This window comes from Siphateles boraxobius, unplaced genomic scaffold (assembly GCF_051911475.1).
Source record: "Siphateles boraxobius isolate OS27281-9 unplaced genomic scaffold, OSU_SipBor_1 130, whole genome shotgun sequence".
NCBI lineage: Eukaryota > Metazoa > Chordata > Actinopteri > Cypriniformes > Leuciscidae > Siphateles > Siphateles boraxobius.
In genome coordinates, this window is record NW_027508734.1 from 30,103,889 (window position 1) to 30,121,436 (window position 17,548).

General features: G+C 37.9%; 1 protein-coding gene across 3 annotated transcripts in view; it reads right to left on the minus strand.

The window, feature by feature from the left end:
• Positions 1-1,978: 1,978 nt before the first annotated feature.
• Positions 1,979-17,548, minus strand: part of dnajb6b (DnaJ heat shock protein family (Hsp40) member B6b) — a 31,141-nt gene continuing 15,571 nt past the window's right edge. For 2 of the 3 annotated variants that reach the window (XM_077229105.1, XM_077229106.1), the window contains exons 7-10: positions 17,397-17,541; positions 17,123-17,193; positions 3,663-3,818; positions 1,979-3,199 (exon numbers count right to left, since the gene is read on the minus strand). In XM_077229105.1, coding sequence (XP_077085220.1) covers positions 3,099-3,199; positions 3,663-3,818; positions 17,123-17,193; positions 17,397-17,541 — 473 coding nt within the window. In that variant the 3' untranslated portion in view covers positions 1,979-3,098. Of the gene's footprint in view, positions 3,200-3,662; positions 3,819-16,434; positions 17,194-17,396; positions 17,542-17,548 lie in introns of those variants that run through there. The other variant, XM_077229107.1, reaches the window with a different exon arrangement.

Below are 17,548 nucleotides of genomic sequence, written 5' to 3' on the forward strand. Positions count from 1 at the left end.
TCCTCAGTGACGCTCCCCAACTCAGCATTCGATTCACCATCATCTCCCTCCATCTTAGCTCTAGCAGGTGTCTCAACCTCTGCTCGCACCGCCCGCACCTTTTTAGAAGCCATTATGGGCCAACACTGTTGCCTGCAGTGGAGAGTAAAAAAATAAAAACTACAACGAAAATATTATTATGAATTTGTTTGGTTTTTTGCAGAGAGATAGAGAGAGAGAAATTCACTACTGCACTCTTCTGACCTTCCCACTTCTGACCCCATTTGTAATAGGAACACAGTAATGAGTGAATTCAAAAAGTTTAAAGTATAAATGAATATTTATTCAAACTTGCAAAAACATGAAAAATCCTAACCCAAAAATATAACATTAATGGAAAAATTAAACAAAATAATTGTTATTTGGCAATAATGCCAAATACAAACTTTCCAAAAATAACCAAAAATACCAAAAAGAACACCAAAAAAAAGAAAAGTCAACAAAGTACAAAATACCTGCAGCACTCAGGCCACACTGTCCACTGCAGCAACCAACACAGACTAACTCCATTACTGGCAGCCAACACCATTACCCCATAGGGAGGGACAGGCTCAAATACAAGACTTTACACGTTTTCCCATAAATATAGAGTCTAGAAGAAACATTTTGCCATAATGTACAAAATAAATAACATACTCTCTTATGCAACAGACGATATAATTTACAATACATTGAACAGGAAATAACAGAAGCAACTCGGCCGCGTTGTCCCTGAAACAGCCACGCTCAATTATTAAATAGTAGATTCCCAACCTTAGCTGAACCAAAGATTCCAGCCACTATTTTCCCGTCGGAGCTCTAAAATTATGGGCCAGACAATATTGCATAAAGACAACAGGGGGTGCTTCTCAATAATTTCCTCGCTCCTCCATCCTCCATCCTCCATCCTATGACCCGGAAACCGATCGAGCTCAGCCATCTTGAAGGACATCTCAATTCTCTAATTGGACCACAAGGAGGCGAGGAACGAGGAGAGAGGAGGCTTCCTGAGTCATGAGTGATGATGCACCGGTGTATCCTATGCGGACGTCTTTCTTGTCGAGTAACCTGACGCACGTATAAATTCTCCTCCCCCTTCACATCTGTCACAATAATTTCCATTTATGCTTTACCTTTGCAGTTTACATAAATCATATATCACACATATATCAACAGGGCATCTTGCTTTATCTTTATTATTTATTAATTTCTTAAATAACCAAACTTTAACAACATAATGGCAGATCCCTTGAGCGCAGTTGATGACACAGTGAAGTGACGCTCAAGTGCAATATTCCAATATACAAATAAGCTTTCCTTCGATCCCTCCATCCTCATTTTCTTTCCTTGCAGCCTTCCCTTGTGTCCTACAGGGGGTGGAGCTGAGACGCAAGGAAAGGAAACGAGGATGCACAAATAAGAATTGAGAAGCACCCATGTATTTCATTTACTCATTTCGATTAATAATCATAATAAACTCTTGTGTCAGTAAACAGTCGGTGTGTGTGTGCGTGCGTGCGTGCGTGAGAGTGCATTGTTAAACTCAAGTCCATGTTAAATGTGTGGTCAATCCATGACCGTCACAAACACACACTTCAAAGGTCCATGCATGGCACATTTATAACCAGTACATTTGATTTCTTTCAATCAGAACCACCTGAATCTGAAGCATTCCTTCCCATCAGGATCTATATTTATCTGAGTTGAGACAGCTTGCAAATTAAAAGCAATGGAAGGTGGCCCACTGATATAGCTGGTGCTGTGCTATAATTAAGCCCTGTGAGACTTCAGTCAACCAAACCAGACCCAAATTACTCTACAGGTCATGTGAGCATACCTTGCCATGAATAATACTGTACTCCACAAGCCGCTTTAATGCAGTGGCAATTATAAATCTTCTGTAATACACAAAAACTTTTTTTGTAAATAAGTGTTCATACATTTACAGAACATACAAAAATTGTGCAACTTTAAGCTTTATTTGTGTATGGTAAAATAGAAAATAACCAGACACACACGCATCCGAAATAAGCCTTTTCTGTCAACATTACAAAGTAAAACCTTTACAACTGTAAGTAAACAGCAAGCCATTTTCTAGTATGGTTCAAATGTTTTGGGTTGAGGTTTTTTTCCCCAAAACACAATTTATTAGTTAGGCTATTTCTGTACAGCATGAACAGACATTCATGGCTTTGAAAATGAAACGGCACTCGATTAAAACAAAGTGCCTCAGTTCACAACAATGCTAATTAACAGCATAAATATCTATCAACAAATAATACATATTAACTAGGCATCAGCAAAAATGTACTATAACACATCAGAGTAGAAGCTTTTCAATGTATAACTAAAATGTGTCTATGTAGCTCTTCATCTCTTTGATTTGTTTTTTATATGGGAACTATGCTTTTGCACAGATTTGGGTTTCTGTTTCATATCGAAAAACAAAACGAAACACACATGCAGTAGTCAGAGTAAAATTAAAGCCATGCTCCCAGTTCTGGTAGAACATACCACATCTGGAGTATTTTCTGAAATATTCATACAGTGCTTAAGACTGGATCAAAAGGCAGACTGGTGAAAACGTGTTCTCTCACATTGGTAAATGAATAATTTAAAAATCCTTTCCCCCTATTTTTCTCCCTTGTCCTGCTCACTTTCCTCAGTACCCTAGTCCGACCTGTTCTACCTTCTCTCACCATCCTGCCTCCTTTTGCTTTTTATACATCAGATCAGGATAATGAAAGATTGGGAAAATCATGAGTTGGTGACATGCAACCTGGCTTGTTCCAAATGTTGGGGCATTGCCAAAAAACACAATAGAAAAGGTTACAATAATTACACTAAGCAGATGTGATTGCGATCTATAGTGGGCCATACGGACTTTGACAACACTACATGAATGCAACTTGTCAAAACAGAACATTTAGAAAGAAGCTTTTTATGTGGGCTACTTAAAAAGATTAATTTGTATAATTTGTGTGACAGTATTTAATAGGCATGTCTTTATATACCCTATTTTTTTGAAAATGAACAGTAAAGACAACACACACAAAATATTCTGTATATTGTAAAAATTGTTAGAACCACACCCCAATCCGAGGAGCCAGTCTTGGCATCCGCTTCTTTTTGGTGTCGGACTCCTTCTGCAATAGTTTCTTTCTCCTGGTGTCAAAAAAACCTATAGAAATGAAAGTTAGTTACTATGAGGGAATCTGATGAGCTTTGACTTTTATTAACACCAAAAAACAACAACACAAAATGAATAAAACAACTTGACTAATAGTTGAAAACATATATTAACCGTGGTTCTAGGAAACAGAAGGGAAGAATTCAATTACTTTTAAATCAATAACTGGAACATCTTTGTAACCTTGAAATTCTCTCCCAGATACTGTTGAGAGCTTAAAGCAGTCAAAAGCAAGTTGTATTGGCTAAAAAAGGTTGCCTGCTGAAATAAATTTCATGAGTAAATGCCGCCTCCACCACGCTGACAAATCTTACCTTTTAATATCTGACTCGATGATGCAACCTTGAAAAATACAAAACTGAATATCTTTATGAATCAACACTGCATGAGACTGCTTCGCTCCTCTGACTTTGGCTTCTACCCTACAGGCACAGCGTCCAGCTGGGACACAAACCTTTGGCAAGTCCCAGATTCTGCACGCCTCTGTCCTCCTCTTTCTCCTCCTCTGAAGGGTTCTGGGCCACATTTCGGAGGTAACGGTTGTGTGGAGCGGTGCTAGAGAGAGCATTCTGTCTGCGGCTTTCCTCCAATACATTGTCATCAGAAATACCTGTGAGCATGACCAGACACAGTTCAGATTAATTTGCATTAAATGTTGATTGCCTATTTATGTTTTGTATTGCTATTTACATGCTTTAAATGCACCCTCTTATATAATTCAGTCTTAAGAATATAGACTGGCCACATTTTTGAAGCATGTGCTTTTTTATGTACAATTAAAGTCACCACTCTAACACTAACAATCCCTTTAAAACACATTGCAGTTTCACAAATATAATGCATATCAGTGCAATAACTTTTTTGTCCCGAATGACACTATACACTAAGCACTTTTTCAATGTACTTAATTTTTTATATATATATATATATATATATATATATATGGTTATTTTGTAATCCAGCACCGGAGTCTGATAGCCTGTCCCCAAGCTGCGACTGTTGAGTATGACGTTCCACACTACTTCTTATTGGAATTTTCAGAGCAAACCCTATTTATAATAAAAAATGGCTTTGAATAGTGCATTTATACGCAGACTGGGACACACCTTATATTATTTATAATGTAGTCATTAGGATTACAAGAATACTTTCAGTAAAGTTGCCAAAGGCTATTTAAGTAATCTAAAGTCATAGTACTTCAAGTACTTAAAATGAAAATGTGTAACAGATAACACCTCAGAAAAACCATAATAGTGAGATCAGTAAAGATCAATATGTGGTTTACAAGCAGATGTACTGTAGGAGTTCTGTGGCTGGATAATAGTACAAGCAAACCCAAACAGAAGGAAGCGTGTTTGCTGAAATGCAGTTTTTATGTAAGCACAGTCTCGGCTGTGATCTCTGGGCAGTTATTTATTTCTCTAAAATCTGACATCATTAGATTTACTTCAGGGCATCAATTCCTTCTCATATTTTTCTGCATTGTTTATAAACAAAATTAGACCGAGGGCTTAAACTCGAATAGAAAAACATAATTTTTATATGACATCACTGTAACAACACACAAAACAAGACAAAATAGTCAATGTCTACTCCATCATAATTTGTGATGATAATATCCAATACACAATCAATCATTTAGTCAACCTTCATGAATTATGTTAATTTAATCACTGCAACTTACTGTACCGCATAAAACAGACAAATGATATGGAACATTAGCAGTTTATAATAAATAAATTGGGTTTAATGTTTCATTCATGTGAAAAATCTGTCAGTGCTCACCTAGAGTCATAAAACAAACATGATCAAGTTAATTATTATTGAATTTCTGAGATGTCCAAAAAGCATACAAATCAGAAATATTGCTCGTTTCAGAAAGGCACAATCAGTTTTATATATATCAGATGATGCCTTGCTTGTATTAGTCATTATGATACATGCAAGGCTTTACTCTCATTGAATCATTCCTCTCTGTGCCAAACCACCTCCATTTATTATACTGAACTGATTCCATTTATGAACGTGCTTCTATACAAAAGCTGTGAGATGCAAACTAAGTAAATCTGACATTTGAAAAGTAAATAATAAATAAAAAACTTCTTAAATTTCACCTGTCACCTGCTTAGTCCCTCAAATAAATTTTTGGAAACAAGTTATGTTTGTATTGAGTTTGTTTTATATTGGATTTGATTTTTATTTATATTATATTTAAGTTTTCTGTTTCTGTTCAAAGTTACCAAAATGTGTTTATCATTTTACTGACAATATTCTTTGTGGTTGTATTGTGCTGCTCTTATTTAATTTTCACAAAATCCTCATTTTCAGTCAGTTTGTTCTCTAGGCTCGAAGAGCCAGATTTTTTGACTATCATTATAAAGTCTGATCATATAACATTATTCTGGCAGAGAACCGCCTAGGACATAGTGACAGTCCATCTGACAAATAGAGTGATCATCACCATTTATTTAGCTTTTATCCACCATTTAGAAACGGGTAAATCTGACACAGATGATTCCATAACAGTATTTAAAAAAATATATAGATAGGATGATCAAAATTTCCATCATTCTAAAAAGTAAGTACTGATAATTTCACAGGCATAAAACAAAGCAAACGCCAAGTTTTATTAATTGCCTCAAACTAACTCTGAATGTATTTTAAAGATTTGAATCCATGAACATCAAATAATTCTACTAATCCAATCATTAGTTCCTCTTGTTTTAGCCCAGTACCTCAGATATCAGTTCAACCATGAAGTTTTGAGAAAATTGTATCTTCTTTTTCTTTCAATTTATTAATATTGCAGTTTAGCAAGGAGTGAAGCTGGTAACATTATCTGACAGATAGATTTCATGTTTTTTTATATATATATATAATTATTTAATCCATCATAATCCTAAATTAAGGTTATATTCACCAGACTTTGTATTCACTATTGTAAGTGTTGTCTCCAATGATACTAATAACACAGTCTTGTAAATTTTTTCATATCAACCTTAACCTGCCTTTTACAGACACTCCACAAACACAATAGTGTGTGAGAAAAAAAAAAAAAAAGTTTGACCAGCTTAAGTGTTCCTTGCCTGACACCCACAACCCCCTTTTCCCCTAATCGAGATGCATTAATTCATATTTCATGTGGAACGCGTTTATTGTGATTAGTCATGTAAATAGATTGAGATTTCTTTATTCTTTTCGCGTGTTAATTTACATTTATATTGAATTAGCGTACGGAATAGGGGCTCGGAAGAGAGAAAAGAGAGGCTGATTATGTGTGCAGATTATGGGCACATCTCGTGGCTATTGTGTTGTGTAATTAAAGGGGAGAGAGGAGAAGAAAAGGGACAGATGCTGCTTCTCAAACTACCAAACCGTTTTTCATCTCCGGAAAAGGCCTGCGTCTGCTGCAACACCCTCCTCTACCAACCAACAATCCCCCAAAGAAAAGATGAAAAATAGAACACATTTAGAGGACAAGCCACAAGCTTTTACCACATCTCTTGTTGTCTGGCAGACCCTTGTATTTGAGCTTAGAGTAGGGGATCACTGTGACCCGGACCACAACAGCAACTGCAAGGTGACACTGGGAAATGTCTTTGTTTGTGGTATATGGATATTATAAAAGCTTTTAGCATAAACAAGTTCATTTGTTTAAGTAATAACACACTCAGAACTATGTTAAATAAATAGTTCACTCAAAAATGAAAACTCTGTCATCCTAAACCTGTTGGACTTTCTTCCGAGGAACATAGAAGAAGATATTTTGAAGAAAGTTGTTAAAAAACCCTTTTGGTTAACATTGAGTTCACTTGGACATTTCTAAAAATATCTTGTTTTGTGTTCAGCCAAAATAAGAAACTAATACAGGTTTGGAGCAAAATGCTGGTGAAATGATGACAGAACTTTTATAACTATGCCTTTAAAAAAAAATGTTTAAACAAGATGCTCATGAGAGCCCATATATGTTTATGTATATGTATAAATGAATGTCTGTTGCACACTGTTTTTAGACAAGAACTTGTATTGGACAACATACTCAGGAAATAGGAAACTAGCTGGCCATCTTGCTATCACATAAAATGTGATATACTTCTATATACAATTTGGGATGTAGAAACAAGCATGTGAGGGTAGCAAAAGACCTCCTTCAAACTTTTGTAGTAGCCTATAATCAAAACCAATAGAAATTTGGTCATGTATCTCTAAAAAGAAAAACAAATGAAGGCTCAGTAGAGGGGAAAATGGCAAAAGAGAGTGACACATGAAATGAAAGATGAAGGTAGTGATATAAATGAGAGAACGTGACAGTGAAAAAAGAATAAGAGGCCCAAATGTCAGCACAAAGCATAATGAGTATATGGTCAAACAGAGAGACAAAAGCAGTCTTAATGTCCACGCACATTAAGATTGGATGGACGTGTTATTACCCGGGGTCGTCGTAAAACCGCAGTCTATTACCGAAGGTCGCACGTCCATGCAAACATGTGCATTCACGCAAATCAAGGCGCGGTGTCTAAATCCCAGTCAGGGACTGTACATGGAAAATAAGTGTCCCGTTCACTAGCTCTCAGTGGAGTAAAAACCCTCGGCGTTAAGGTTTCTCATCCTCGTCGAGCTTTGAATAACAAGCAGTGTTTATTCGACCATGAAAGGCAGCGGGAGAGATCATATCTAGCTTTTTAAATATGGAGGGGAAATAAAAAAGGAAATAGAGAGGCTTTCGCAAGCCTGGTGTATTCAAGAAAGAGGAGTATTCAAGGTGGTGTTTTTATTGTTTGAAAGCATCCTTGCTTTCAGATCAGTATATCATGGTGGTTACTGGTTATCCCTGTGGTAAGACTGGAAATGTTCTAATCCATTATCATTTAATTACTCTGCGTGGTAAAATAAATATTTTTGGCGGGAACAATTAATTAACTACAAGCTTTTAATACCAATTAAGCAAAGATATGTTTTCTCTGTTCAAATCCTATTTTTTTCTTTCATTACATGGCTTGTTTCAAAGAAGCTATCCTTTGTTGTTTGATCTGCAAATGGCAAACTGCCATGCGTTGGGGTTTGATAAAGTAACCCATGAAGTCTAAAATAATTCTGTTAGTTTTCTTAAATGTGCAGTCAGTGTTTTTCCTCATTAAGTTTACACATTAAGAAATTGGTAGTAATTTTAAAGAAAAATATGTTTAAAATAAAAGTTGTGTGTATATACATGGATGAAGACTCCAGTCATTTAAGTAGCAAAAGCTGTACTATTTTACATGGATCAGGTCCCCTTATGGGGACTGCCATGTTGAGGTCACATGGCAAGCTGAAAACTACTCATACTGTATTTTGAGATGTGTGAGCACAGCTCTGTCTCCTCTTTGGATGGGAGGTATTTTGTATTGTATTGTATAGATGAAATTAAACAATTTAATAATTCATGATCTTTACAACAATAGAATCAACACAGAATTGACTTAAGCTGAATATGACACTATTTTGTTTTAGAGCTGCTGTACAGCCGAAATGAACTGTTTGCATCATTGAATCATTTTCCTGTTATCACTGTAAAGCTGCTTTGAAACAATCTGTATTGTATAAAGCACTGACTTGACTGCTTTTGAGACGTTAAGAAGACGGGCTTTTCTGTGAACGAGAGAAAGCTGTCTGATCTCGACAAAGACCACTACGTCCATAGGAATGACACTGAATTCCCACTTAATGTCTGCCACCCTGTCTCAGGAATGTACAACAAACATTGTACATTGTAACAAACATTGTACATTCCGCACAGGTGTGTCTTTGCAGTACGGGGTGGTCCTTCGGCTAATCCAGGGTTAGGCAAGTTCGGTCCTAGAGAGCCACTGTCCTGCAGAATTTAGTTCCAACCCTAATCAAACACACCTGAACAAGCTAATCAATGTCTTCAGGATTACTAAGACTATAGGCAGGTGAGGTTTTTTTCAGTGTTGGAGCCAAACTCTGCAGGACAGCGGCTCTCTAGGACCGAACTTGCCTACCCCTGGGCTAATCGGCCTACCCCTGGGCTAACCTGGGCTAATCGGTAACCGGCTTCCCTCACAGGGTGGGGCCGTGGGGGCCAACATGGATTCAAGGGGTATTTAAAGTTGCTGGACACCGATTCAGACCACAGAACATATAAATCTTCTGGAACTATGTGCAGTGTTCATGGCTCGAAGGAATTTCTTGCCAGACACCTCGACAGTGTTCCATTTGAACCACCAGGGTGGCACGAAATCCCGCTCGTCTTCCCAGCTTATTTATGAGATCCTGAGTTTACTGGAGGCGGGAACATGCAACCAGACAGCGGATTATCTTTCCAGGGATCGATTACATCCAGGAAAATGGAGACTTCATTCTCATTGCAAGCACAGGGTGTTACTCATGGCACCAGAATGGCCACCCAGACCATGGTTTGATTTGTGACTTCTGACAGTTAATCCTAGGAAGCTTCCCCCCAGGAAGGTCCTCCTCTCCCAATTGGAGGACGGAAATCTGGTACCCAGATGCAGCTCGTCTACAGCTTTGGGTCTGGTCACTGACCATTCACTAGAGCATTGTGATCCTGCAATTATGACATGGATGTCCTTGAAAACTGCTTTTTTGTTGGCTGTTCCTTATGCAAATTAAATCAGTGAGTGCACGCACATTCGGTTAGCGAGTTGTGCTTGTGTTGGTTGTTGGATGTTGGATGGCTTCGGGATGGTCCTCAGGAAACCAGCACATTGATCTGGCCTCTTTTCTGACATCTTCAGGGTCTGATTCGGGAGCTCAACTTTTGTGTCCCATATATGCCCTGAGGTGTTTTGTGGAGACTAATGCTCAATTCAGACAGTTAGACCAGTTATTTATCTGCTATGGTGGTGTGAAGAAAGCTGCTTCTGAGTCGAAGCAGAGGATGTCTAACTAGATACTGGAGATGATTACACTTGCTTACAAAGCAGCAGGGAAACCATTGCCCTGGGTCTAACTTGTCATTCAACTAGGCCCATCACTTCACCATGGGCTGCCTTTAGAAGAGTCTCATTGACGGACATCTGCACTGTCGCTATTTGTGCTTCTCTGTGGATTTTTGCCAGGTTTTATAAGGTCAGTTTTACTGCTCATCATGCTGCGAGTCAAGAGCGGTCTTAATGTTTTTTTATCAGATGGGTGGCATCCCTCATGACTGGGTTGGTATTTGTCATCCATGGGTCAGTAGGAATGAAACAGAATGCTAGTTATGTTTGCCTTAAATGGCTGAAAAACTTCTGCAGGATTATGCACCCATATTAGCCAGCGCAACAAAAGCAAAAAATTACACCTTTTAAGTGATATGAAAAACAAACGAAAAATAAATGTCAGTCACTGAGAAATTAGACTGGATCTCTGCGTAAAGCATAGCACTCTTCCATCCATTCTGCAATACCAAGAATCATTCACACAGGCAGGAAAGCAACTGCCACCATCTTTAAATGAGACCACAGTCAACAACCACTTCCCACTGTTCTGACATTCTGATAGCATCACAGCAGGCACTAACAGAAACCCAGAGCTAACCTTATATTTTTCTCTACCACACTCCTATCTTTACCATCTTTAATAAACATTGGCAGGACAGCAGTAAAACACGAGGGAAAACATTCTTCATCGGGCTTTGGATGCTTTTAGCTTCCGGTTTCACAGCTGTAGATCTTTTTGATCAAATTTGGATAAAGCATCAAAGAAAGAGCAAGGAAAAAATGAAGGAAGGAAATGAACATCTATTTTTGTCTACATAGATATGTCTCTCTATATAGCCTATATTTGTGGCCTGCTTTTGTTTGAACTACAGTATGGCAATTTTTGGTGTATATACACTCACCTAAAGGATTATTAGGAATACCTGTTTAATTTCTCATTAATGCAATTATCTAATCAACCAATCACATGGCAGTTGCTTCAATGCATTTAGGGGTGTGGTCCTGGTCAAGACAAACTCCTGAACTCCAAACTGAATGTCAGAATGGGAAAGAAAGGTGATTTAAGCAATTTTGAGCGTGGCATGGTTGTTGCCAGACGAGCCGGTCTGAGTATTTCACAATCTGCTCAGTTACTGGGATTTTCACGCACAACCATTTCTAGTGTTTAAAAAGAATGGTGTGAAAAGGGAAAAACATCCAGTATGCGGCAGTCCTGTGGGCAAAAATGCCTTGTTGATGCTAGAGGTCAGAGGAGAATGGGCCGACTGATTCAAGCTGATAGAAGAGCAACTTTGACTGAAATAACCAGTCGTTACAACCGAGGTATGCAGCAAAGCATTTGTGAAGCCACAACACGCACAACCTTGAGGCGGATGGGCTACAACAGCAGAAGACCCCACCGGGTACCACTCATCTCCCTTACAAATAGGAAAAGGAGGCTACAATTTGCAAGAGCTCACCAAAATTGGACAGTTGAAGACTGGAAAAATGTTGCCTGGTCTGATGAGTCTCGATTTCTGTTGAGACATTCAGATGGTAGAGTCAGAATTTGGCGTAAACAGAATGAGAACATGGATCCATCATGCCTTGTTACCACTGTGCAGGCTGGTAGTGGTGGTGTAATGGTGTAGGGGATGTTTTCTTGGCACACTTTAGGCCCCTTAGTGGCAATTTGGCCTACCTGAGCATTGTTTCTGACCATGTCCATCCCTTTATGGCCACCATCTACTCATCCTCTGATGGCTACTTCCAGCAGGATAATGCACCATGTCACAAAGCTCGAATCATTTCAAATTGGTTTTTTGAACATGACAATGAGTTCACTGTACTAAAATGGTCCCCACAGTCACCAGATCTCAACCCAATAGAGCATCTTTGGGATGTGGTGGAACGGGAGCTTCGTGTCCTGGATGTGCATCCCACAAATCTCCATCAACTGCAAGATGCTATCCTATCAATATGGGCCAACATTTCTAAAGAATGCTTTCAGCACCTTGTTGAATCAATGCCACGTAGAATTAAGCCAGTTCTGAAGGCGAAAGGGGGTCAAACACAGTATTAGTATGGTGATCCTAATAATCCTTTAGGTGAGTGTATATATATATATATATATACACACACACATATATATACACATACTGCCAGACACACACTAAATGGAAAAAAAGTATTGGCACCTGACCATTACACCAACAGGGATTGTAATGACATTGCACTCTAAATACATTCATATGGAGTTAGCCCACCCTTTCGCAGCTATAAAAACAACCACTCTTCTGAGACGGCTTTCCACACGATTTTGGAGTGCTTCTTTAGGGATTGTTGCCCATTCATCTAGTAGAAGTAGAGCATTTATGAGGCCAGGCTCTGATGTTGGACCAGAAGCCCTGGCTCATAATCTCCGTTCTAATTCATCCCATATGTGTTCAATAGGGTTGAGACCATGGCACTGTGCGGACCAGTCAAGTTCTTCCAAGCCAAACTCATCCAGCCATGTCTTTATGGACCTTGCTTTGTGCACTGGGGTACAGTCGTGCTGGAATAGAAAAGGACTTTCCCCAAACTGTTCCCACAAAGTTGGAAGTATATAGCATTGTCCGAAATGTCTTGGTAGGCTGAAGCATTAGGATTTCCCTTCGCTGGAAGTATGGGGCCAAGCCCACCCCCTGAAACAGCCCAAGACTGATTATCCCTCCACCAAACTTTACAGTTGGTACAATGTAGTCAGGCAGGTAACGTTATCCTGGCATCTGCCAAACAGAAAAGTGCGATTTGTCACTCCACAAAAAACGCTTTCACGGCTCCAGAGTCCAGTGCTTTACATCACTCCATCCAACACTTGGCATTGTGACTTAACGTGGTCTTCCGCTTCATGGCTGAGTTACTGCTGTTCCTAAACACTTCCACTTTCCAATTATACAGCATACAGTTGACGGAGGAATATCTAGAAAGGGTGAAATTTCACAAACAGACTTATTGCAAAGGTGGCATCCTATCACAGTACCATGCTTGAATTCACTGAGCTCTTCAGAATGTCCCATTTTTTTCACAAATGTTTGTAAATGCAGACATGGCTAGGTGCTTGATTTTATACACCTTTGGTAACGGGTCTGATTGAAACACCTATATACTGTAAATGTGTATGTGTGTTTCATATGATGGGTAGATTACTTACATGTAGTCAGTTAAAGATTGCATATAGCATGATGAAAAGTTTAGATTATTTTTGACCTAACTTGTTATCATATTGATTTGAATAGGACAATCTTGTACCATATTGATATAAGAAAAAATACAAAGCTAAACAAATATAAAAATGAATAAAAATCCATGAAGGGCATTACACATTACAGTACGTTAGGGTTTGGAGACTAGGGTTTGTAAAGGAACTGCAAGCGGGGTAGTGAGTTCATGAAAAGCTAATAATTCAATAAGCCATAAAAATATATCATTAAATAAATAATTTTAAAAAAATATGGATTATTTTTATTACTTTTTTCAAAGAGAAATGTAAAAAAGGCATAATTATTGTTATACTGTACAAACTGTTCTATCCCCTAAACCTACCCAAAGAAAACTTTCTGCATTTTTACATTTTCAAAAAAAAAAAACATAATTTAGTATGTTTACTAAGCCATTTCCCTCGTAGGCTGGCTGCTCCCCGCAATGCTGATCTAAGGAATTACTCCCCACAATTAAATATAAACCTGTACACATCGATACACACACATACACACACACACACACGATCAGTCATTTTCTGCCAGACCTTGTCTGTTAAAAGGTTTCAGTTAAATTCATCTTTCTAACCCTGTTATAAACAGACTTTCTGGACATTAAATACTTTAAGATATCACTGAAGAAATGGCGCCCTCTAGTGCTGTCACTACTGATTAGACAAGGGCTAGGTAACTCTGGCCCTCAAGATCCACATTCCTCCAATTTAGCTCCAACCCTGATTAAAATCACCTGCCTGTAATTGTATAGTGATCCTGAAGATCTTGAATAGCTTGTACAGTTGTGTTTGATTACGGTTTCAGTTCAACTCTGCCGGAAAGATCTAGAAAGTGTAGGCCTACTTTTTGGCTGCTTCTCAACAGGCCTACTACTGATGCATCCTCCTTTCCTCTCTCCTCTGTCCTCTAGCCCGTGACCAATCGAATTCAGCCATCTTGAAGGGTATCTTTATTGTCACCACGAGGAGGAGAGAAAGCGAGTTTGCTTCCTGAGGGGTCAAGGCTCATGAGCGAGGATAGACAGGCGGCGGAGCGAGGAAAGGAAAACACATACATTTGCCTTTCAGCTGACAATATATGGTGAAAATTACACCATCCTAAAAAAGTATATTCATAATTAGAAACTCCAATCTATTTAGCTTGCTTTTACTAAAGGACAAGGCAAGACTGAGGAATGGAAAGGGATTTTAGTGTAACATATAGGCTAGATAACAGGGGGCGCCAGTGGACCACAAACAAGCTACTCAGCACGTCTTTCAGCTTCATCCACACATCATTCAGCTTCCTGACGAACAGTGCTCTCACTGAAATCCGTTCAAAAGTTTGGGGTCAGTAAGATTTTTTTGAAAGAATTACTATTTTTGTTTAGTAAGGATGGTGTTAATGCTGTTCTTTTGAACTTTACATTAATTGAAGAATCCTTAAAAAAAAGGGATGTAGCACAGTTTTAAGCAGCACATCTGTTTTCGACATTGATAATAATGATAAATGTTTCTTGAGCACCAAATCAGCATATTCAAATATTTTTCTGAACTGAAGGATCACCATCACCATAGCTACCATCACAGCCAGGAATAAATTAAATTTTAAAGCACTTTACAATAACACTTTCAAGAACACTTTACAATAAGGTTCCATTTGTCAACATTACTTAATATTAACATCAATGAAAATCACTAAGCATTTATGTTGTGTTAATTATTAAAATCTAAATTTGCATCAGTTCATGTTAGCTCAGGTCAATATTAACAAAGAAAGAACAGTTGTATTTTTTAATAGCTAACCTTAACAATATTAATAAATACTGTAACAATTGTATTTCTCATTGTTAATGTCAGTTAAAACGTTAACATTAAATAAAGGGAGGGGGCACTCAACCTTAGAGTTTTACAAAAACAAATCTTACCCTAAACTTTTAAATGCTTAAAAATATAAATAAACCTTTTTTCATTTTAATGAGTTTTTTAGTATAATTCTACAGAGAAACATTACATCAAAATACAAAAGAAAGGAAGAGAGCGTTAGCATGAATGAATATCTGCTCATGTTCAACAAGTTCTTTCCAACTTACCTTAATGAGTATATAAAAATCTCCATACACACACACACACACACATTGGGTTTCCGTGTTTTAAGACTATTTTTATACTGTACAAACTGTACAGTTTGAAATGGTATATTCTATCCCCTATATAATAATTATATATATATATTTATTTATTTTTTATTTTTTTTATTTTTTTCTATCCCCCATTTAAAATGTATAAGCTGTTTTAGTCATGGGGACCAACATTTTGTAGGGAATACCTGGACCAATTTTGAATATCTGGAAGTCGGTTTTAATGTCATTATATTAGTAAGGACATTTGGCCCTCACAAGTATAGCTTAACTGTAATATGACATATAAGAATCATTTTTAACAATCAACAAAATAATGAGGTTTGATCCATCACATATTTATCTACAACTTCAGATCTTGAAGACATTATATCCATAACTACAATTAAAGGAACAGAGTAAATCAATTATATTGCTGATTTTCCATAGTTCTCATACTGTAATGCCCTGCACTGTGTGTAGGAGCTAGTCATAAAGTGAGCCTAATTCTAAAGACAATATTTACATCTAGAAAAGAGTTCCGTTTTATTATGATAGCTAGCTTCTTCATTCATAATTTTGAGGATTATTGAGGTTATTAACATCAATATAAAAGGGACGAGGTTTGAGCTCTTCATGGCTGTTAAAGTGTGCAGAAGCAATTCATATTTACATACACTTGTAGTTAATCAAAGATGAAATCTTGTATTTGTGTGCATTAATTTGCACGTAACATAGAAGAAACCAGATAAAACCAGTGAAGTACAGTATGTGCACATGCATGTGTGGATATTTTGGAGGCTAGTAGTAATAAAGTGATGTGAAAGGCAATGTTTTACTCTTTTTAATTGTGTGAGTGCTGGGATGAGACATGCATACGCCAAGCAAAAGGACACACCTACATACAAATTAGAGACGAGTCACAGCAAAGAATCTGTGAGTGCAACATTCCAAACATGTGAAAGTGAGATTTATTGAACCTGAAACTGTCCACCTTTGCTTTTTTCTTACAAAGAACAAAATTTCCAGCATGTATATATATATATTATTTTTAATGGAAAGGTCTCAGGTTATGCAACAGTTAGTTGTGAAGCAAAATAAGTAAAGTAATTTGTCAACAGCCTAATATCCACAAATGGTAGTTATATAAAATTGGTTAGATCATATTAAAGTGGAGAGGTTAAGACTTCATTGGAACAGTTGAATGGCACAACAGCAGAAAGCAGATACAACCTGTTACGCTCCAGTTTCAATCAGGCAATAAGCCCTTATGGATGAGAGAACAGCCATCAGCTGACAGAAAGGAATGAATTGCGCTCGTTCAAACTGAGGTCTCCAGGTTTTGTAAGGAATAAATGGTCCCCAAGAAAAAAAAAATGCTCACATTGAAATGAGTGTTTAACCCTGTTTATGTCTGCAAGTCACTGCAAGGAGGGTAACGGCATCACAACGCTTGGATGCGTCACATATGACCTACTCTTGGTTTGCTGACTAGTGGAGAGCAGATGCTTTGGTAGCCATCAGCCGGGTCGTGAGGGTTGCTTATCTTTAGGAATGTTTCGGTTTAAACTTTTTGAATGTACATCTGCAGAGTTCAGAGATCACTTCTTGTCCCATCGTAGAAGCTACTCCTTACCATTGACTGAGAGAGATCTGAACTGACCGTCCTCCTCTACCTCCACTCTCTCTTGACCGTTCTCTACAATACTGTAATGACATGAAAGTTAGCTGTACAGTGAGATTACATGAACTGTGAGACTATAATTACCATATCTAGTGGTAAAGGCTTAGTCAAATAAGCAACGATTTATGAGCAATTTGCATAGATATGTAGTGACTGAATAACTATGCAAAAGTGCTTGAAGTTATGAGTCACTATTAGAGGCTAATCACAGTATGTTCTTTGGTACCGTTTGGTGGTGATCCTCCTTCCATTGATGAATTGGGTGGATGTTGAGACAGAGCGGAAGTTTCCCATTCCACCTCCACCACCAAAAGAAGAGGAGGAAAATGAGGTGAAACCACCCCCACCCATTGGGCCGAACGGGGTGAATCCTACAGA